General features: G+C 49.5%; 10 protein-coding genes across 10 annotated transcripts; 2 read left to right on the top strand and 8 right to left on the bottom strand.

Moving 5' to 3' along the window:
• Positions 1–268: 268 nt before the first annotated feature.
• N7503_010977 (Amino acid/polyamine transporter I) lies at positions 269–2,097 on the top strand (the record flags this gene model as incomplete). The annotated part of the gene is made up of 4 exons (XM_057070523.1): positions 269–472; positions 532–1,705; positions 1,756–1,867; positions 1,920–2,097. 4 exons carry the CDS (start codon positions 269–271, stop codon positions 2,095–2,097), a joined length of 1,668 nt encoding a protein of 555 aa, XP_056917134.1.
• Positions 2,098–3,495: 1,398 nt separating this feature from the next.
• N7503_010976 (coiled-coil-helix-coiled-coil-helix domain-containing protein) lies at positions 3,496–4,449 on the bottom strand (the record flags this gene model as incomplete). Its single annotated transcript, XM_057070522.1, has 3 exons — positions 3,496–3,751; positions 3,809–4,121; positions 4,254–4,449. The coding sequence occupies 3 exons, from the start codon at positions 4,447–4,449 to the stop codon at positions 3,496–3,498; spliced, it is 765 nt and encodes a 254-aa protein (XP_056917133.1).
• A 244-nt stretch (positions 4,450–4,693) lies between these two features.
• N7503_010975 (thiamine diphosphokinase) lies at positions 4,694–5,907 on the top strand (the record flags this gene model as incomplete). Its single annotated transcript, XM_057070521.1, has 3 exons — positions 4,694–4,817; positions 4,900–4,979; positions 5,131–5,907. The coding sequence occupies 3 exons, from the start codon at positions 4,694–4,696 to the stop codon at positions 5,905–5,907; spliced, it is 981 nt and encodes a 326-aa protein (XP_056917132.1).
• Positions 5,908–6,361: 454 nt separating this feature from the next.
• Positions 6,362–7,649, bottom strand: N7503_010974 (uncharacterized protein; the record flags this gene model as incomplete). Its single annotated transcript, XM_057070520.1, has 3 exons — positions 7,522–7,649; positions 7,210–7,440; positions 6,362–7,127 (listed from the first exon to the last, which is right to left on the bottom strand). The coding sequence occupies exons 1-3, from the start codon at positions 7,599–7,601 to the stop codon at positions 6,362–6,364; spliced, it is 1,077 nt and encodes a 358-aa protein (XP_056917131.1). The 5' UTR covers positions 7,602–7,649.
• A 311-nt stretch (positions 7,650–7,960) lies between these two features.
• N7503_010973 (putative mitochondrial carrier protein) lies at positions 7,961–9,261 on the bottom strand (the record flags this gene model as incomplete). Its single annotated transcript, XM_057070519.1, has 2 exons — positions 7,961–9,013; positions 9,067–9,261. The coding sequence occupies 2 exons, from the start codon at positions 9,259–9,261 to the stop codon at positions 7,961–7,963; spliced, it is 1,248 nt and encodes a 415-aa protein (XP_056917130.1).
• Positions 9,262–10,563: 1,302 nt separating this feature from the next.
• On the bottom strand, positions 10,564–11,617 carry N7503_010972 (uncharacterized protein; the record flags this gene model as incomplete). The annotated part of the gene is made up of 4 exons (XM_057070518.1): positions 10,564–11,123; positions 11,177–11,397; positions 11,461–11,478; positions 11,550–11,617. 4 exons carry the CDS (start codon positions 11,615–11,617, stop codon positions 10,564–10,566), a joined length of 867 nt encoding a protein of 288 aa, XP_056917129.1.
• Positions 11,618–12,311: 694 nt separating this feature from the next.
• N7503_010971 (transcription factor domain-containing protein) lies at positions 12,312–14,385 on the bottom strand (the record flags this gene model as incomplete). The annotated part of the gene is made up of 3 exons (XM_057070517.1): positions 12,312–13,009; positions 13,075–14,248; positions 14,299–14,385. The coding sequence occupies 3 exons, from the start codon at positions 14,383–14,385 to the stop codon at positions 12,312–12,314; spliced, it is 1,959 nt and encodes a 652-aa protein (XP_056917128.1).
• Positions 14,386–14,710: 325 nt separating this feature from the next.
• On the bottom strand, positions 14,711–15,987 carry N7503_010970 (uracil-DNA glycosylase; the record flags this gene model as incomplete). Its single annotated transcript, XM_057070516.1, has 3 exons — positions 14,711–15,019; positions 15,103–15,562; positions 15,617–15,987. The coding sequence occupies 3 exons, from the start codon at positions 15,985–15,987 to the stop codon at positions 14,711–14,713; spliced, it is 1,140 nt and encodes a 379-aa protein (XP_056917127.1).
• Positions 15,988–16,389: 402 nt separating this feature from the next.
• Positions 16,390–18,123, bottom strand: pdiA (protein disulfide isomerase PDI1; the record flags this gene model as incomplete). Its single annotated transcript, XM_057070515.1, has 4 exons — positions 16,390–16,747; positions 16,804–17,243; positions 17,306–17,684; positions 17,750–18,123. 4 exons carry the CDS (start codon positions 18,121–18,123, stop codon positions 16,390–16,392), a joined length of 1,551 nt encoding a protein of 516 aa, XP_056917126.1.
• A 796-nt stretch (positions 18,124–18,919) lies between these two features.
• Positions 18,920–20,688, bottom strand: atg22-1 (putative autophagy protein Atg22; the record flags this gene model as incomplete). Its single annotated transcript, XM_057070514.1, has 2 exons — positions 18,920–20,469; positions 20,532–20,688. 2 exons carry the CDS (start codon positions 20,686–20,688, stop codon positions 18,920–18,922), a joined length of 1,707 nt encoding a protein of 568 aa, XP_056917125.1.
• Between the last annotated feature and the right edge of the window lie 168 nt (positions 20,689–20,856).

Here is a 20,856-nt window from a genome sequence, read left to right as displayed (position 1 = left end):
GTGTTTCAATAGTACAAGACTTGAATGCAGCATATTGCAGATATGCAGCCATTGAGCGAATGTGATAAATTCTCTGCATGTATAGGAGCATCTACGCCACATAATATACCAAGCCCACTTTTGGCAAGTCCAAGCTAGATAAGCAAAACAATAGATAGCTTCCCTCATCAACCACTTAGATGGTGTGATTGGCGTCTTTAATGATTTAGCGCTGAAATCTTTTCTGCCTTGGGATTCTTGGAGATTTTTTAAATCTTTTTAGACAACCATGGCCGGGATTATTGAGGATCCGACCTCGAATAAGGGAACTCCATACGTCGTACACGATGTTGAAGATCAACCCCCACCACACTCTGATGCCGGAGAGATCACCCCTGACGATGGACTCATTGTCACCCAGCATGAACGGCTGGGTCTGATGCGGGGATTGTCGCAACGGCATGTTCAGATGATTGCTATTGCGGGTGCGATTGTATGTGGAGATCTGAATATCTAGATATTGGTGCTTATACACTGACACTTGCGTACTAGGGTACCGGTCTTTTTCTCGGCCTCGGTAGTTCAATTGCTACCGGTGGTCCACTGGGTGCCCTGTTAGGTTACGCTTTTGTCGGTCTGGTGGTCTGCGCTATCCAATTCGCTCTTGGCGAGGTCTCTGCCTTGCTTCCAGTGACGGGCTCATTTGTTCGTCATGCTGAAGTTCTTGTTGATCCAGCTCTGGCATTCGCAATCGGCTGGAACGTCGTCTATGGATGTTTCATCAGTGTACCGAGCGAGATCTCCGCCAGCGTGGTTTTGATTCAATACTGGACTGACATTAACGCCGCGATTTGGGTGACCATCCTCATCGTGGTGTCGGTTGCTGTCGCTGTTTCGTTCATTGGCGTGTATGGTGAAATCGAATTCATCTTCGCAATTCTCAAAATCCTGCTGGTCATCTTTGTTGTCATCCTGGGCTTGGTCATCGATCTCGGCGGCATCCCAGGAAAACCGCGATTGGGCTTTCACTACTGGAAAGAACCGGGCCCTTTTGTTGAGTATATTGCTTCTGGGTCCTGGGGTCGATTTCTGGGTTTCTGGGCTGTGATGACGAATGCCGTTTACTCTTTCGCTGGCGTGGAGTCTTTGGCCATGGCGGCTGCGGAGACCAAGAACCCTCGCCAAAACATTCCCAAGGCTTGCAAGCGAGTGTTTGCACGAGTCACTATCTTCTATCTCGCTGCGGTCTTGATTGTGGGCATGTTGGTGCCGAGCACAGATCCTCGCCTCGAAGACGATTCTGGAACTGCGGCACAGAGTCCTTTTGTTATTGCCGCTGGTGATGCGGGCATCAGAGCCATTCCATCTATCGTGAATGCTGTATGCCTGACATCTGCATGGTCTTCTTCCAATCAAAGCATCCTGGCGGGTACAAGAACATTGTACGGTCTCGCAGTCAAGGGCCACGCTCCTAAGATTTTCCTCAAGACCAATAAATGGGGTGTGCCATATATGTGCGTTGCAATGCAGGTTGCTTTCTCCTTCTTGGCCTACATGTGTGTATCCAACAGCGCAACAACGGTCTTCTATTGGTTTGTGGACTTGACTGCCGCCGGTACTTTGGTCTCGTGGATCACCATTGCCTTGAACCATATTCGCTTGCTCCAAGCATTCAAGGAACAGGGAATTTCACCACATACGCTGCCTTGGCACAACAGTATAACTAGTACGTGGATCCTTTTGACTTGGTTTGTTTATCTAGCTAACATCATTTAGGATATACTAGTTGGGTTGCTCTAATCGCATGTGTTATCCTCTTGTTGACCGGAGGATTCACAGTCTTCACCAGTGGAAGCTGGGACCCTGCCACCTTCGTGTCATCCTATTTGTAAGAGCCCTCATAAGTGCCCAGTAATGGATAATTACTAACACCAAAGCAGAGATATTCCCCTTGTTTTGCTTGCCTATGGAGGCTATAAATTGATTCGGCGTACGAAGATAATACCTCTACAGATGGTGCCCCTCCGTCAAGCATTGGACGAGGCTGAAAATGACCCCGAGAATGTGCCAATCAAGAAAGAGACCATATGGGCGAAGATGAATATCCTGTGGGGTTAGGCTGACCGGATATCCCTCTATTAGTGCCCTAAGTCATGTTTAATCTAGACCCAGCAGCACCCCTTGACCCTAGTTCTTTGGTTATCAATCCTCCTATGAGACTTCCTACTTATTCCCACGATGACTACTGCTCTAGCCTATTTATAGATACATATACTAGGTGTTCTACTGTTCTACTGTTCATTCCGGCCAATAACTATAAAGGCTTCCCCCCCTTTGAAATCGGCAGTTCCGATTTATGACCGAGATATGTCCTTGTGGGGGTTTGGCTGACACGCCACGATCTAGCCAAGGCATAACAAGCTTTCAATTTCTAGGTTTTGTTTTCTCGAAGTATTTGAAATATCGGGCCATGTTCCAATCCCATTTGAACATGGCCGTTCTACATATATTCCTAAGTCGGTCAAGGATTCAGAACCAAGGGGGAAAAGCAGGGATTCATGCCCGCAGCTGATGCTATTCCAGTTTGATAGTAGCAGTCCTATGTATTTCTGCCACCTGTGATACATCACAAATATCTTAGGCTTGGAGCATACGGACTTGTATGAAGTTTTATGGTGAAATTCGTTTTGATATAAGATATCAAGTGCTCCGTATAGTCCCACGGTCTTTGAGGACGGCGTGGAAGGCTCTGACACTGATATCTTCACGACGGGCCGACTTGGCATTGTGAAGACGGAACATATATCTGAACTTCCTTCCTGATTGAAGGGGTTGGACGATGACGCCCGCTCAAGATGGGGCGCTGCCGGAAGTTCGATCTGTATCTGAATGGGAGCTTGTATCCAAGCCGACACAGCAAAAGAATCGTCCGAAAGATTGATCAGTAGCGTTATTGCGGCCAGTTCCTTCTATCTCTCACTGCTTTCTACACTCCAATCTGAAACGGAACCCCGATCATCAATCCTGTAAGTTCTATCATATTTTGTTAGAGTATTGCCCTGACAAGATACCGATCTGCAGGACGAGACGAATATATGTCGCCCAAGTCACGCGGCGAATCTTGTCAGTGGTCAAGGGACATTTACAAACCTGCCCCTAGAGCGAGAGAGCTAGAATGAACTTGAAGCAAATGAAATTTAGAAGAAAAAAAAAAATAGAAGTTCATGATGCAACAAGTCTATTCTATTTCCCTTGAATCGGTCAGGCACACGGGGCACATCAATACACTAAGTTACAACGGGGGTAAGATCAAGCAACACAGGAGCGCAATGGGGGAATGGGATATGCTGGGGATTTCATGGAGAGGCGCAGCAATTATATCGAGGGAGAGAGATTTTTAGTATAGTACACACCCCGATCCTAGTCCCCTGCTTGGGGGGAGGACAACTGGAGACAGAGAATAACTCCTGCCCCTCGGAAGGTGTCAAGAGAGAATATCAGTTGTTCAACGTGAGCTTATTTCTCCAATTGAACCTGGGACTTCTCATCGTCATGTGAGGCCTTGGGAACCAGCGAGTCGGCCTTGACTTCAGGAACCGCCTTCACCTCACTGGTGACTTCCTGGAATTGGGTGGGCTTTTCCTCGGGGGTGGAGGGGGCCTCCTGCTCACCAGCGGGAGGTGCCTGTGCGGGCGCACCGCCCTCGACCTCGTCATCTTCCAACTCGGCGCCGTAAACATCGGGGTGTTGGCGGAAGCAATCTTGCATAGCCCTAGAGACGTGTTAGCACGGACGAATGACCCTAGCAAGACAGATGAGAGCAACATACTTGAACTTGTCGATGCAGTCCATGCCCTTGGGCTCCTCCTCGGAATACACGAAACAGCTGAATGCAGCCTTGAAGTCCTCGCCACAGGGGCCGTGGGCCATACCACCAAGGCATGGGCAGTCCCAGTTGATCTCACCGGTCTCCGGGTTGAAGGCGGCTTGCTGTCCGGCCTCCTCCTCGAGTTGTTGAGGGTTCACACCACCTTCCAGAGCCTGGGCAGCCGCCCGCTCTTCCCGGATCTTGGGGGTAATTGAGTTGAGAGTCTCGGAGGATGCCGGGGCATCTTCTTTTTGCAGATGAGCGAGGATGGAGACTAGAAATATGGTACATCGTTAACAAGAATTCAACAAACCATTGGCTCACAATGCGACGAATTCTGAGATGCTAGGGTCTCGGGTGAACCAGGCGAGGATCATGATAGTAAGCGCAAAACGACTTCACGTACACGAAGGCTCCTCAGAGAAAACACTGCTGGTGTTATAGTAGTAGATAGCACCACCCGCCAATCCCAAGCGGACAACAGTATTCTTCCAGCTTCTGGATTTTGGCGCCGGACCAGTGCTTATCAATCGGGTGTTCGCCGGGCTACGGGCCGCGACAGCAGGCGCGCGGGCAAGCGCTCGGACAGCGGGACGGAACATGATGCGAAGAGTTGTGTCTAAATGGAATTGACACCGCAGAGAACCTCCAAGGGGCGTGGGGAGGGGAGGTAGAAGCTGGCGCCGGCAGATAGAGAAGTTGGTGGAAAGAGAAGGTGGATTCCGGCCTGAGGTTCGAATGATTGTCAGCCAGTCACGTTTGCGCGGGTCGCACCACACGCGACTCTCCGACACTTTCTGCCTCATCCACCAAGGTTGATTCTGGATCTCTTACTCTACCACCCTGATGAGCTATATGGAGTGGCATCCAAGCCGCTTTTTCCATCCCGAAGGCAGTCCAGCACCGTACGCCCTGTTGATCTTGAACCAACCAATCAACGAGAGGGCCTATGAGGTATTGAGTGAACATGGTGAGCTTTGAGATGGACTAGACCTTTCTCTCTCCCTAGCCTGTCTCAGAGTACCACAGCAGTTTCTTATCCATTTGTATAGCTTGCTACGTTATTTGCGCCGACGGTGGTGCCAATCGGCTGTACGATTTAACAAAAAACCAAGGGCAAGAGTCAACAGAAGTAAGTGAAGTCCTCTTAATCGGTCCTTTGGGTCCTTTGAAAAGACACGGTAGTGCAAGTGTATGATGTTGAATATTGGAGTGTTGGCATAAAGCTTCTGCCAGGTCAAGCTTTTCAAACCCTAGTATATCAACTAACGTCGGGGCTATAGCTTCCCAATGTCATTGTTGGTGACTTGGACTCACTTCATCCAGCGGTACGCTCGCATTATGAAAAGCTAGGAGTTACCATTTTGGAAGATCCAGATCAATATTCAACGGACTTCACTAAATGCTTGAAATATCTCAATACACATGCATCCGAGATCATCGCATCTCCTCGTCGACCTCGAGGCTCTGCCTCTCAAACAATCTCAGAGTCATTACTTGAAGTCGTCATTCTTGGCGGCCTCGGTGGTCGTGTTGATCAAGCCTTTTCCCAAATTCATCATCTGTACATGATGACCGAAACACAACGAGAGCTTCGTGAAATCCAGCACAGTACTAGTGACCCAAATGACCATCCTGGTGGTGACAAAACTCCCAGGCTAGCTACAGGTGGAAGTCTCTATCTAGTCTCCGAGGAAAGCATCACATTTGTTTTGCACAAAGGCCGGAATATCATCCATACGCCCGCAACGAGACGTGCAGATATCGTCTCAGCTGCTTCGGCCCTTGAATCGCAGCCCGAAGTCCCTGGAATGTCCGGGAGTGGCAAGTCTGGTGAACAGAAAACAAAATACTTTTTTGAAGAGAACGTTGGCATCGTTCCTCTGTCTGCTCCGGCTACTATCACTACTCAAGGCTTTGAGTGGGATGTGCAAGACTGGCCCACTGAGATCGGGGGTCAAATATCTACAAGTAATCACATTCGAGCAGAAAGGGTTGAAGTGAATGCTTCAGTCCCCGTACTGTTTACTGTGGAACTGGCGCAAAGATTAAAGAGGTAATGGAGACGATATTCAACTCATTCCAAGGCAATCAATAATTTCAAAATTTACTATAATCGCTCATTCGGTATAGAGTCAGCCAAGACACGTCATTAAAGGTCAAAAAAGCACCTCCTAAAAAGAAAGACCAGAACCCAAACCCAGGCGCCACCTTTGGCTGAAGAGAGAACGGAAGAAAATCAACAGTATCGCATATCGTATCGTCGCATATCCCACTAAACTTGACCCATAAACCCAGAAAAGCAAATCACGAAACAACCACATAAGATGAATCCATATCAAACAGGAAATGCGAACCCGGGTTATGTACCGGAATCGCACAGGGGAAAAGGTAATACCAAAGACTAAGCTAATGATAGATTTATCCTTGCCCAGCTTTCAATAGTGCGATATCCTTGCAATGCCAAATACTAGACCAAGCATGGAGCCCGGGGCAGACGCAGGAAAATCACATCTACGAGCGCCGCAGAATGGCCTCGTAAAGAGTTCCAATCACACCGATGGCGGTCCCGGTCAGCATACCACTGTACTGACCAGGAATGGAGAAGTTGACCTTTTGGATGGCATATTTGCTGAACAGATCGACATAGTCAAATTGGTCGACATAGACCTTGTACACCAGCAAAGCTTTGGCAATGTTGAAGGACAGGGGATCGAAGCTGGCGAGAGATGAAACCGAGCGCGTACGGCGCGCAGGACCCTGGGAGCCACCAGTAGCAGCCTGCCAGCTCAGGTTGAAGAAGTAAGCAGCGATTAACGGCAGGCCCAGGTTGGTGAGAAACCACAAACTGAAGGGCGCCCAGAAGGCGCCAGTCAGCAGGACAAACAGATCAGGAACCTTAATCGAGAACGAGGGCAGATACGCGGCGGGCACGGCAGGAGTGGTCGTGAGATAACGAAGAGGGACAAGCTCGTAGAGGACATAACTAGCCTCCACAAGCACGAAAATCGTCTCAATAGCCTTCAGGCTGCTCAGAGTCGCGCGCAGCGCATGCGAGCGCTCAATGAACCCGGATTCGGTCCAGGCGTGCTCTAAACCCTCGCGCATCTTGGTAGTCTGCCGATCAATGGCGTCGGTCACTACAGCTGGAGATGGCGGAAATTGCGCACTTGCCGACTCAACGACGGATCGTACCGATCGCACCGATCGCGGAGTTGCGCGTGTAGCAGGGGCAGAGGTCTTCGCGGCGGGGGTTTTGAAAGCAGCATCGTCCGACTCACTGTCGCAGCGAATTAGCATTTGGAAGCCATGATGTCATCACAGCGCGTTACGCATGCGACATTAGGGCGTGAATGACTTACGCAGATTCCTCCTCCTTTGGCTTCGTAGACCGGCGACCAGGAGTTTTCTTCTCAGCCACAGGAGAGACATCAGCCCGGGGTTCGCGCTTCACGGGTGATCCTCTACGCGTGGTGCTTGACAAGCGTGAATAGAATTCGGCAAGTTTCTTGTCGCCAGAGAAGATCGTGCGATTATCAACGAGGTGCTTGTCCAGCGCAGCGATTAGTTCAGCCTTGTTATAGTCATCATAACTTCAAAAATGTCATTAGCTGTTGATCTTCTTCGCTCTTTTTTGGCGGGATGCGACTGTGCGCGACAAAGGATAAACATACTCTTGCAGATCGGTTTGCTCCGCAATTTCAGCCAGCTCTGGCTTGCGCAGCTTATTCAGAAAAGGAAGACCGTTTGACATATTGGATAACTGATAAGTGAAGTTCGCGTCTAACCTCAAGATAGTTAAGAGGGGAAGGTAAGATGCAAGGAGGGGAATTGGGGGAATTGTTTACACCCGCGGGATCGCCAAAACAAACCACGCTAGCGCGTTCCCTTTAGTTCGGGGAATTCTCGACCTTTGGATATTATGTCTTTTACTTGATTGTTTGAAAATCCTATAGGAGATATCTATAGTACAATTGACCTCTAGGTCACTCTATGTAGTTCTATCGAAGTTTAAGTACAGTTATACAGAGGGGAATGAATGAAGGAAAACTCCCCTAAAAAAACGCCATGCCAATGAATCAGGTCCCTTCCGTATGCAGGTGAAATCAGACATCACAGAGATGAGCCTTCCAGGCCCTGGTAAGCCTCGATTTGTTTGAGTAGGTATTGGTACATGACCAACATCGTTCCAGATTGAATGCTGGTCCACACACCGCGTGGGCCCACGCCACGGAACCACCCCGCAAGCCCCTCTCTGCGGTAGATCATCTTCAGCCCCGTAAACACGGATGATGTATCCAACCGTGGCGCACCAGGTGGTGCCACCGATGTAGATGGCGAGGAGGTGGAGATTGGCCGTGAGTGTGCTTTCGAGGAGGAATGCGGTGATCCAGGGGCATGTGGCCGAGGACTTTCCTTAGGGGCATGATCACCAGTGTGCTTGGCCCCAGACGATCCACCGGGGTTCTGCGGGGGATTTTGTTGGGTTTGAATACGCGTTTTGACCACGTCCAATGGACAGGTAATCACACCAGCCATACCACCAGCCGTGGCTGCAGTAAGGATCTCCAGTCCCAATCCAATGTCTCGCTGACCAACCCATTCTTTGGCTAATTTTTGTTCTTGCTCATAGAAGGCGAACTGCAGAGCGGAGAATGGCAAGTCTCGGAAGATTGTGGCCTTGTAGCCGTGGAACAGAGCCGACACACCTTCCTGGCGCACAATGGTTCGAAATGCGTCGGTGGTGCTGCGATAGTTATATCCAGAATGGAAGTACGGGTTATTGTATCGGCCCTGCAGCTGAAGCCGGGTTTTCAGCACTTCCGACGGTACATAAACAATCGATGCAGCCAAATCGGCAAAGAAACCACCCGAGAGATAGGCGATGTTGGGATTAATTCCTCTATCCAGCATCGCGCGTTTGGTAAACTCGTACACGCCGAAGAAGGTGACCGTTCCCGGGAACGAACCCCAAAAGGCCGGGATCACACCGCCGTATAAACCCCGTAAAAATCCTTCCTGGCGATAGATAGTTGCATATGACGAGGTCATGGATGTGTATTTCGGTGGGAATGTCGGGTCGCCTTGTTGTCGGGTTTTGACGGTATCCAATGAATGCATTAACATATCACCACATGTGCCTCCTGTTCCACCGGCCAACATTGCCTATCAGCTGTTAGTCATCGCAATGCCAGTATCTCATGATTGCAAAATCTCACATGTAGGTACGGCGGACGGGGCTCATCCTCCTCCTCCAGGATGTGTCTATCCCGCGCATGGCGGATGGCGCCAATACCTATTCCATTATGCGTCGACAGTTGTGTGTGAGGGGTAGAAGTAGGAAAATCACTGGTCGCAGGGTCAGCGGTCGCTGTTGTCGAAAACAGACCAAACACTCGCGAGGTCAGGCTCATGGCAATAATGCGCCGAGTCTGGTCCCGGGATGAAAGGAACCGGGGGGTGATTGGAGAGAACTGGCGAGAGAGGAAGAAAAGGTATCACCCCCGGTAAGAAACTATAAAGAGCGACAAAAGGGCGTTGAGTAGGAGATTTGTCCGGGGGTCTCGGGGCCGAGATCGAAAATCTGGTGTTTTTTCTCCGCCTCTGTGGATGCCCCGATAATAAGGCAAGAAGTCTCTACGCTAGCTACGTCATACAATGACTAATGAGAGCCAATCGATCAAATTGATTACTAGTAAGTCCCGACATGCAGTAAGTCCCGACATGCTCAATACTATGGTCTTCAACGACCATGACCTTTAAATTGGTTGTCTGACTCCAACCTAAAGCCTTGCCTCTGCAAGGAGTTCGTAGTATGCTTATAACCCTCGGTGGCATTGTAATGCACATTAAGACCATGGCCCGTATCAGATTGGATATCCATAGGAAACAGCGTTTCACGAAGGAACAAGAATCGTAACAGTCGCGTTATAGCAAGCTCTTGCAGACGCGGCTCCGGCTAAGAGGATTCATAGTCCAATAGCCGCAAGCATTCTGCAGATGTAAACGTGTATCAAATACGTCATAGCCTTACTTGACGGCAGGGGCTTACGAGAGATGTTTATGCTTTATGACATCAACCTGACCGAGATTCCTAGCACACCCAGTCCTGTATTCGTTGATTTGTGGTTCTTGGCCCTATATCTGTCAACATGTGGTTTTAGAAGGTTATCCTAAACTTTGCGAATAGGATTCAAGAAGCCCCCATTTGGCTCGAATATTGGACCGAACAACCTACAGGAGGCCAGTGGAGTCTAGCGGAGTTCAAAGGAGGTCCAGTTGACAAGAAAGGTAGATCCTTGCTAGTCGGGTGGGAAAACAGCACTGAGATTCTAGGTGTATAACGGACTTCATAAACGTGGCTATCCGAAATTCAAGGCAATAAATACGAGTTCATTGTATCTAGAAAAAGAAACAAAAAATGATAAAAGACATGGCATTGCGTTGCATATAGCATCATCAGGGCGGAAATCCTCCACGTCCGCATCTTTTCTACAAATGAACCTTCATTGGTCCATACTCACAAACGATCGACCTTCCCTCAATCCGATTATACCCAAATCGAAGTATAGGGAAATCATATCATATCACCTTCCTTACACCGCCGAGATAATTCACCGAGACTTGCGATCTGAAGACCTCAAGTTTCCAGTGAATGAAAGCTTCGAGAAACTTTTAAACCGGCTGACGCGCTCAAAGCGCGGCTTAATACTCGCTTACTGCGGCTTCTTGTTGGCAGCAGCAGGGCCAGAAACATAGCGACTGATGTCAGTGGTCTCGTAGGCTTGACGAACAACGCCCTTGAATGCCTCCCAGCCTTGACGGACCTGAGGGGGGGTGCTCTGGTGAGAGATGGAGGCATCGGCACGCGCGGTAAGCTGACGAACAGCCTGTTGAACGAAAGAGCTCTGGGCGTAGCGAGCACGGAAGAAAGAAAGGTAAACCAGCAGTAGAACCCAGCTGCCCTTGGAGAAGGCAATCGCGGAAAGAATCAGACGGAACAGAAGCAGGATCTCAAGGGTAGCGACAACACCCATGCTGGCGTCATAGTATTGCTTGATGAAGCGGCCAATGGTCTCAGCGAGAGCGTTCTGCTTGGTTGCGGGCTTGGAGCTCGGCGAACCAGGCGAGTTTGCACCGGCACCCTGAACTGTGGGCTGCAGGGTGGGGATAAGGTACATGCGGCTGTAGGTCGCAACATGGAAGACCGAGTACACGCTGAAGGGCAGAAGGGCCAGGATAAGCTGGCGCGAGTATAACCAGACGAGAGCCATTCCTACGGCACATTAGCAACCTGTCACATGTGAGCTGTTATCACCGAGCACGCACCAAGGTATTGCACATTCTCGTCAGAGATGAGCTTCGTCACGATTGTCGGCAAATTTCCTTGGACACCCCGGGCGAAGTGGCCTTTGTACACGACGATTCCATAGGTCACAGCTGCCGAGATAAACGCCAGGCGATAAGAAATTCGTGCCGTGGAGGAATAGTAATTGAAAAAGATGAAAGACAAAGAGTAGCGGAAGACAGACAGCAAAAGCGTCAGATGGCTATATGTGGTCAGTGGTCTTTCTTAGAGAAAGCGAATCTGGATGAATTCCCGAGGTACATACCCGACGAACCAAGCGAACCTGTAGAAAGAAGTCAGATTAGTACTAATCAATCATCATTGAAGCTCCATGCAGCGGTAGGAAGCACTTACTGAAGGGTTTGAGCTAGGGCCTTCAGTCGTTCGGCTAGAGGCAGGGTTGCGGGTGGAGGAGGAGCCATGGAGGTTGATGGAACTCTTTAAAGCCGAGCGAGCACCGCGGTTGGGAGAGATAGGGAGGGGGGGGAGAGGAGAATGAGTTGAGTTTTAGTTCCTGCAGCAAACAGAGCAAGGAACAGGGTAAAGGTAAAGCGAGGACAGGAGAGGCCTAAGAAAAGAAGAAAAAAGAAAGAGGCAGTGGAGGAGGCTGGGAAGCGGGGATGAAGTTGTGTGCTACCTATGATGCGGTGGGCACAGGCTATTGGGGCCAGATTGGCAATAACCCGGTTTAGGTCACCGCTCCCATTACCGCTTTCCGAGCTTCGAGCTCCTACGTACACCGATACATTACTTCCGAACAATATTTAAACATATTGCATGAGTACTATCTGAGAGTATATACGGAAAGGCTTCAATGTAACAATTTGTAATCCTTGAATATTCTGCCAGCAGAAATAGTCTAGGTCATAGGAACATGCATTCTCATGGCCTTAACACTTTGCAGACTACGTGGAACGACCGCCACGGTAGCTCTAACATATCAGACGAGTGTGTCGGATTATGAGTTTTAGGGATGATCCATATCAGATCGCCCTATCTTGAGTAAAGTATTTGCGGGACAAATTGTCCCAAATAATGAATTCCAAGGGCCTTACCAGGCATCTCTGTGATCAGATCAAGATCTCACACAACACATGATGAGCATTTATGCCGAAATCATGATCCTTGATTATTTGGTTCTGTCTCTGTAAATATGGGATCCCAAAAATTCGTCGGAAGAGACAGATCCAGGAATTCCCCAAATAAGGTATCAATGTCGGCAAAGCCATCCATTGAAGCTTCAATGTCATTCATGGATGGTAGAGGGCTTTTCATAGACAATTCAGGAGCAAGATCCGCAACTGACATACCAGTGTTACCTCCGGAGTCACCCGGGTCTGACTGGATCTCAATATTGTTGGAGAGAGCAATAGGCTCCGGGCGGCCTGGATGTACGCGAGAAGGCTGTGGCAGCAATGCTGTCTTCGGTTGGGCATATTGCGGGTGCTCATGGTCAATATGCTGTAAGGCTTTTCGGCCAAGGCGTGCCATTGCTTCGGCAGAAGACCAGCGAGGACTGAGATCTTCGAGCAAAAAGCAGCATGTTTCCAAGCTGGCCTTGGCTCGATTAAAATGGGTAATCAACTTGCTAGAGCGAAGCTGTCGGTAGGAGACACTCATTGATAGGGATATTGCGTAGGGGACAATGGGAAGCGGTGGTAGCCTGCCTGCACATTCCGAGGCAACAATAGAGTGAATCCGAACTGCCGCGAGGCCCTGCCTAATAGAGGAAACCTTGGTGCCATCGAGACCATCGGTCAGTTTGTACCGACAGGACAAGATAGCGACACAGTGATAATATAGCTCCAAAATCCCTGTTGGTCAGTTAGCTTCTGGTTGTTCTAGCTTCCATCAAGACCTAGAATGTCGTCCCACGCACCAAGAGTTGAAAAATCTAAGTCCCCGTGCGCATCATCTCCTACAATATCCTCAAATGCCGGGAACCCTTCCTCCCATCCGCTAGTAGATACAGCAGAGGGTCGATAATACGATATGACGGTTGCAAGCAAGTCTGATATGGCAAGCCACACGCCAAATGCTCCTCGGGTGTGGGATTTTGGTCTTGGTATTCCAATGTCGCGGTCGGCCAAAAGAACGGGGCGACCGCCGATGCTTGCGTGCATTTTGTCTAGGGTCCAGAGGCCCCAGAACAACTTGACCAAAGGGTCTTCAGATGTCCGATCCGGTCGATCAAGGTGCAAACCTACCGTTTGGGCTTGGTGAATGGCCTGGCAAAGATGCAAGGATGCGGCCTCTCCCCCCTCACTGCCTTCAAAATGCAAAGACAACAGTGCAAGGATACGGATACGGGTCAAGCGATCAGACTCCAACTCCATATCCATGGCGACCGTGAGCCCACTGTAGATGCTAGAGCAGAATTGACGTGTTGGCACAACCGGTCCTTCCTCTACTAAGCGCAGATATGGAAGAGCTTCTGGGTCTTTCGCCGCAACAAGGCAAATGGCCCGCTCGAGAAAATTAGACACGGAGCTTTGAGCTTGGGCGTTGACAAAAGAGTCCATCTCTAGTAGAGGAATGGTGTGATTGATCTTGGAAAAGTAGATAGCTGTGAGAGGCTCCAGAGTCGTCTTAGGGAGCTGACCACATGCCTGTATTGCCGAGGAGGATCGCTTGTTTAATAGAATTTCAATTGCCCGTCGGTCCAAAGTTGGTGCCGGTGGCAATGCAGGAAAGTCTTTCTTGTCTGCAGTATGTCGCGAATTATGCACATCATGATCACGATCCTGTATAGATGGGGAGCTAATCCAGAGCCCAACCCGGTCCCGGAGACGGTTACCGGTGGTTTCATCCAGCTTCTCTCGTATGAATGCTTCCGGGTTCAAGTCTCCTACGAATCGCTCCGTACTGGGGATTGTTTGCAAAGCTGGATCTGCTGACGAGGTTCTCTCCCAGGTCGCGAGACCATGGGTATGCGAGTCCCGAAAATCCAAAGGACTGGCGACATTGCGAACTGTATCAAGCTTATTGGTATTATTGTGTGTCGGTAGGAGTTGACCCTCCACTGAACTAGGAGCGAGGTGCCGGCACCGCTTCTATGGGATTTTCAGTGCTCAGCCATATTTTTCGAGTCACGTCCACGCACCTTTCGTCGCTGGCAGGTCGGACAAGCTCGTGAAGCCCGGTTTCTACTCCGCCATTGGGGAGTATTGGCCTGCCATGTAAACTCCATGGAGAGGATAGCAAGGATAAGTCACATCCAGTGCGGGGAGAAAAGAGAAACCGAAGGCTTATCGATAAGAGCTGCGTGCCGCCTTGAATACATTCGCTCTCTTGACTACCTTGGAAGGCCTTGTTTCTGAGATTGATTCGAGAATAACATCGTTGATTACAGAATACTATGGCTTTCATCATAGTTGAAATTTTCACAATAAACTACGAGATTCTTTTTACTCCTGGTTGTTCCCATTCCCATGCCCAGATCACCATGCTAAACAGTACAATACTTCAATGTCCATCAAGAAGAGATCTGACCATGTGTTCTTTTCCAATCAATATCAAACAAGCTTGGCAGATTTTTCTTTTTCTTCTTCTTCTTCCTCGATTGCTGCTAAGGCTTCAAGAGCATCTGCATCGTCGAATTCATCGGCAGGGCAAGCTGTAGCGTTGGCGTCCTCATCAGGACATAAAGGCTTCGGTGCCATTGTTGTCACGGATGCGACATTGCCCAAAGTCGATAAATTCTCTTTATTTGAAGGAGCAGTCGGCTTAATCTTTGTTGGCACCAGGCTCCAATCAATCACCTCATCATCACCATACCGTGAAGCAAGCCAGTCGTTACATTTCTTGAAATGGCCATTGTCAAACTGGTCATATTCAAGTCAGTTTTCGGTTCGCAAAGTGTAGAAGCGACCACAAGAACCATAGAACAATGGTTGGTGGAACTTACGAATCCTGCATGTGCACTCAAGGGACTCGGGTGTACTGATTGGAGCACAGAATGTTTCTTGCGGTCGACCTTAGCTACCCGCAGACCAGCGGGCTTTCCCCAAGCCAAAAAAACAACCCCATGAGTTCGTACTCGGGCAACTAAGTCAATAACTTTTTGTGTGAAAGGCTCCCACCCCTTGTTGGCGTGGCTATGAGCCTGGTGGGCACGAACTGTGAGACAGGTGTTGAGCATCAGTACACCTCGCTCAGCCCAAGGTGTAAGCAGACCACCATTGTTTGGTGGTGGAGCAAAGTCTGGGTAGTTTTTCTTGAGCCCTTTATAAATGTTGACCAATGATGGCGGAGCCCTGGTGGGAGGTCGCACAGAGAATGCCAGCCCATGAGCTTGGTTATCGTTGTGATATGGATCCTGGCCCACGATTACTACTTTAACAGTGTGCAGTGGGGTAAGTCGGGACCTAGTTGCTTGTTTAGTATATCGTCTTGCCATATAAATTTTGAGATACCCTTACCAAGAATAGACATCTTCATTGGGAGGGAAGACTTTGGCCTTGGAGTCCTTCTCCTTCTTCAGAAATCGCTTCAGGTTCAGAAACTCGGGTGTGGTGACATCATCCTTAAGGTGGGCAAGCCAGCTTTCGTCCAATGTATCAATCTCCAGTTGCAGTAAGTCCTTCTGCTCCGCAGTGAGAGACGATACCCATCTCTCTTTATTGAAGGAGTTCGAACGAGCAGCTGGTGCGACTCCATTGGCTTGTGTGCTTAGCACCTTGGGCTTTGGAACACCAAAGAAAGATGTAATGCTCCCTCCTTTTGGCTTCTTGGTGTCTGAGGCCGGTGTAGAGAGGTGGTCCGCGTTTCGTTTGAGGGCTGGGCTGACCATACTGAATAGGCAAGCGGCGTGGATAGAGGTTTGGTAAGATAGTTGACCAGGGGTGTCTTTGGGATGAAGTGCCTAATCAGAAAGACCTTGGGCCGAATTTGACGATTTTCCCTGAGGTATGGTGATCGACGCGTTGCGCGCGAGACGCGTCAGAGAAAGCTGACTAAATTCGGGAGATTGACAGTATAGACCCATCAAATCCACACGTATAATCGTTATCGTAGTCCAAAAACATTTTTTCCCGCCTTTCTTGAACGGAGCTCTTGATTACAATTTACAGGAAAATGTACAGGAAAAAAGCCTACGAGTGTTGGATACGTTTGAGTCAGAACTGACATGTCAAATTGGTAATACAAGACACTGCATTGCAAAGAGAGATAAAGCCGGTCACTAGGGGCAAGTTTACAGCTCATCGTGGCTCTCCTCAGATGGAGCTGGGGTCTCAGAGGCCTTCTCAGAGGCGGAGGCAGGGGCGGTCACATCACCGCCCTGTTCGAGCTTAGCACCCTCAGCCAGTCCGTCAATCTGGTACTTGCCATTCTCCTTAATGAAGGTAATCAGGTCCTCGACAGTGCGAGATCCCTCATACTCGACTGGCTCGTCCTTCTTGCCAGCCGGGTACAGTTTGATAGTTGGGAACCCAGTGATAGAGTCAGGCACGTCATTAGCGGTGGCATCAATCTTAGCGATGACGACCTTCTCCTTGAATTCGGGAACATCGGCATACAGAGCGGCGAGCTCGTCGTACTTGGGGGCAAGACTAGGCTAGTGTTAAAGGGGTGTTTGAAGTATATGGGGAATAAAACATGGACTCACGACTTGCAGTGACCGCACCACGGAGCGTAGAACTCGAGCAAGACATCCTTGTCGTTATCAATGACAAGCTCCTGGTAGCTACGGCCCACGACCACAGTGACTGGACCCTCCTGGGTCTCGGGAATAGGCTCAGACTTGATGCTGGGCTCAACCTTGCCATCAATGACATCTTTTATGAACTTGCCAACTTCCTTGGCGTCAATCTTCTTGGACTGGTCGTAGGGGTACTTGGAGTTTTTGGTGGTATCCTGAATGGCGAAAGCGGGGAAGATCTCAGGCTCCAGGTTGAGGTTGCTGGTGTGAGCACCAAAGAGTTTAGCGTCGAGGGTAACAATGTTGATCTCTCCGCGGTGCTTAGCAGCGATCGGGCGGAAGTCCTCAGTGAACTGATCGCGTTCCTCTTTGGTCTCGGCGAAAATATAGGCCAATGGAATACCGGCCTGTAGAGAATAAAAATCAGTCATCGAGTGGCTAGGAGACGAATACCCTCGTTTTCACATACCGACATATACTTGGCGTAAGTCTCAGGACCAAGCTCACCAACAAGAGGAGTACTGGCAGTCTTCACCCACTGCATGATAGACTCCTCATCGAACTTGCCATCGTAAACGTCCTTCTTCTCGTCGAAATCCTTGTAGAGTACGATAGAGGGTTGCTTGGCACCCTCAGCTTTGGCAAGTGCGGCGTCATTAGAGGCGGCAAACATGAAGTTATCGCGGTTGGCCTCGGCGAAGGAAGTGAAACTCTTGTTCGAGGTCTTGTCATCGGAGCCGACATACCCGACAATGACAATCTTATCCAGGGTTTTAAACTCCTCCAGAGTCTCCTCTGAGACGCTGGAAACGGCGGGCATTGACTGCTTGGTCATGTACGAGACAATCCTGGTGAGATAGCGTGTAAGCAGGCGGACACCAAATTGGATGTGATTAGCTCGAGAAGAACGTACGAGTCAGTCTGACGAGCACCTCCGTACGGGGTGTGTGCCTCAGGACCCCGGAAAACCTTCAGAGTTGGGTAGCCATCAACCTCGTAGGTGCGGCACAGTTCCTCCTCGACAGTGCAATCCACCTTAACCAGGGGGATGTTCTTGTCCTTCAGCTCTGTGGCAGCATCTTCATACTTGGGAGCCAATGCTTTGCAGTGGCCACACCATGGAGCAAAGAACTCTGCCAGGACCAACTCGTGCTCCTTGACGAAGTCGTCGAATGTATCCGTGGTCAGGGAGATCACGTTGGACGTCGCCGAATCGGTATCAGCAGCAGAGGACGCCGCCGCAGTGACACCCAGAAGGCTCAAAATGAGAGGGGTGAACGACCGCATAATGGATCAATAAAAGGGTCTAGTGCAACACAAGCTACAGAGCGTTATATATTAGCCTCGGTGGGTTCCAAGAAAAGTCAAAACAAAGATGGAGGGGGGGGTCTAAACTTACCAACCTAGCTTTAGAGGTATGAAGAGATTTGGGGAAAGGTTATGATATTTAAGAAAACAATTGGGGCCGAAGTTGAGGACAGTTTGTTCTCTTGGCTGCGGGAGTGGAGCTTTGCTTTGGTACAGTATGCAGGGCGGGCCCCCACGCAAGGGGAACGCACGCCCTTAGGTATCAACCTAGTACTTGTACCTTTCTCCGACTATGCAAAGATCTACACAGCTTACATGAACTTTCAGCTGTAGATGTACACAAATACATTCCCTATACACGGGATGCATATAGTGCTCTAGGGAAACTAGTAATATCTTTCCTTCAGGCCACGCTTACCCAAACTTCCGTTAGTTACACGATCCAATGAAGATGACCAATCTATGCTCTTAGGGTGCTTGGCAGAATGTTGTTCAACCAGAACAGGAGAAGGGGGGAGAGAAAAGCAATTTCAGATAATTTGATTTCCCGAAGAATAAAATATGATACGTAGATCAGGTTTTGGTATAATTTTCTAAAACCCTCCATAGATTGAGCTTGGGTAGATGTGTACGTGGCTTGATGCAGGTATAGGCATTAGGTAAGATGGAGAAAGAGAGAAAGAGAGATGGAAATGAGGACTTGAAACAAGACAATGAGATAAGGCCCCGAAATGAGAAAAGAAAATTAGTTGCTCTACATTCAACGGACCAATTCCTATTCTTCTGCGCTTGTCGAGATAGTGCCATATCCCGAGGCTGACAAACCATCAAGGTCGGCACCGAGTTCGAGTGCATCTCGTTTTCCTCGTTCGACATCCACAAGCAGCATGAGTGGCAAGGGGAGAAAGATCAAAATGGCTAGAAACACAAAGGCGGGCCGAATCGCACCATACCGATCAGTGATGACACCGACAATTGTAGGGCCAAAAATACTAGATCCCTTGTCGGTGATAGCATAGAGAGCATAAAAAGCAGCTTCATGCCCGGGTGGGATCAATTCGGCAAAGAAACTTCGGCAATAGGAGGAGAGCCCACCCATGACAAGGCCATAAATAGCTCCCAGTGGATACATCTCCCATGGTTGTTGGAGGCCGATACCTAAGCGCTGAACCGACGGGACGAACCCAAGGATTCCGTAGAGTGGGATCAGTTCAAACAGAATAATACAGGCGATGATGGTGTGTGACGCACGAAGACGTAATACTCTCGATACATAGCTCCAGGAGAATGCGCCAAATACGCCGGCAAGCATGACAATCACGTTGATGAGTCCCAGAGCTGCGGGTTTCATATTGAGTTCGGTTTTGGCAAACAACACCGCTGTGCCACTGACAGTGGCAATGCCGTCGCTAAGGAGAAACCAAGCGGCGAGAAAGAGGAGAAGATCCTTTAGCCGTCTCGCCCGCATAATAGTCTTCCCAAGAGACGTCCAGGAATATACCAAGTACGCCCTCCATGTGTAAAGAGGCTTCCCATTGCTTAACAAGGGCGGGCCAGGTCGAGTGCGCAACCATAAGGTTGCGGGAATAGTGAATATGAACCACCACAGTCCAATACAGAACAAGACTAGGCGGAGTGAAAAGGTCGTTTGATGGGTTATCACCACGATGGCAATTGATATGATCTGCAATACCACAGCGCCAATATAACCAATTCCAATTCCAAAGGACGATATCTTGGTTGAAAGGATGAGTTGCATAGATGTCATACCGGCATCCTCATTCTCGACGGGTTGGAGTAATGGAGTAGAGGCATCTTGGAAACTCTCTCCCAGTAGTGCATCCCGGCTCTTCCCAATGATCAAAGGATGATGGCGGACCAGAACTGGTAGGAAGGAATTTAGTAGAACAAAGGACGCACCGAAGCAGGTGTTGGCCACAATCGCCAGTAGCCCCCCCAGGAGATATATCCGGGGCACGACGCTAAGGAACAACATGGTTGCGACGGCTCCAATGAAAGCAAACATTACCAGAAGTTTCTTGCGATAGCTTCCATGATCTGCGGCACCTGACATGGAGATAATAAGGATAGCTTGTACTAAAACACTCAGGGAGAATGTATATAGCGCAAAGCTTGCAGTATTAATCTCTGCGCCCAGGAAAAAGATAATGCATTGGCTCGAATTTGATTTTTGAGCTTCGTACCCGGATTGATGGTTCACCTGATGAGAAGGGTTCCACGTTGGACTACACGGGGTCGTTTTGTCGGATAGAAGGAACCCACGATCCCGGGCCATCTGCTCAAGGGTAATTGGAAGAAAGGAAGCTAAGGCATTGTTCAAAGGGCGTCACCAACGAAGGAATCGGGAAAGGGTATCGACGACATACCCATGGCACACACGGTAAACACCTCTGCAGCCCAGCCATAACAATACCAGCCAGCCAGCTCCTTCTTGCTTGTCGGTCGAGGATCATCGCCGGGGTAAAGAGGGGCCCGACCGATGGCTTCCTGCTCCGCCTCTACCTCTGCTTCATGGCGAGTCATTGTTGGGGAAAGTCATATATCATGATCAATATCACGTTGAGAGATGGTGAGGTCATGCTAGTCAGAAGGGGCGGATGGGCCCCTTGGGGCGATCCGTACAGTACCGGTAATTACCCAAGCTCCATCAGGCAATATAGGCGCCAATACCCGTAGACAAGCACATCCCTG

The sequence above is a fragment of the Penicillium pulvis genome, assembly GCF_028828015.1.
Source record: "Penicillium pulvis strain IBT 33274 chromosome Unknown scaffold_8_segment0_segment0, whole genome shotgun sequence".
Lineage (NCBI taxonomy): Eukaryota > Fungi > Ascomycota > Eurotiomycetes > Eurotiales > Aspergillaceae > Penicillium > Penicillium pulvis.
Note: the sequence above shows the minus strand (reverse complement) of the source record. Positions and strands in the feature narration are given on the sequence as shown.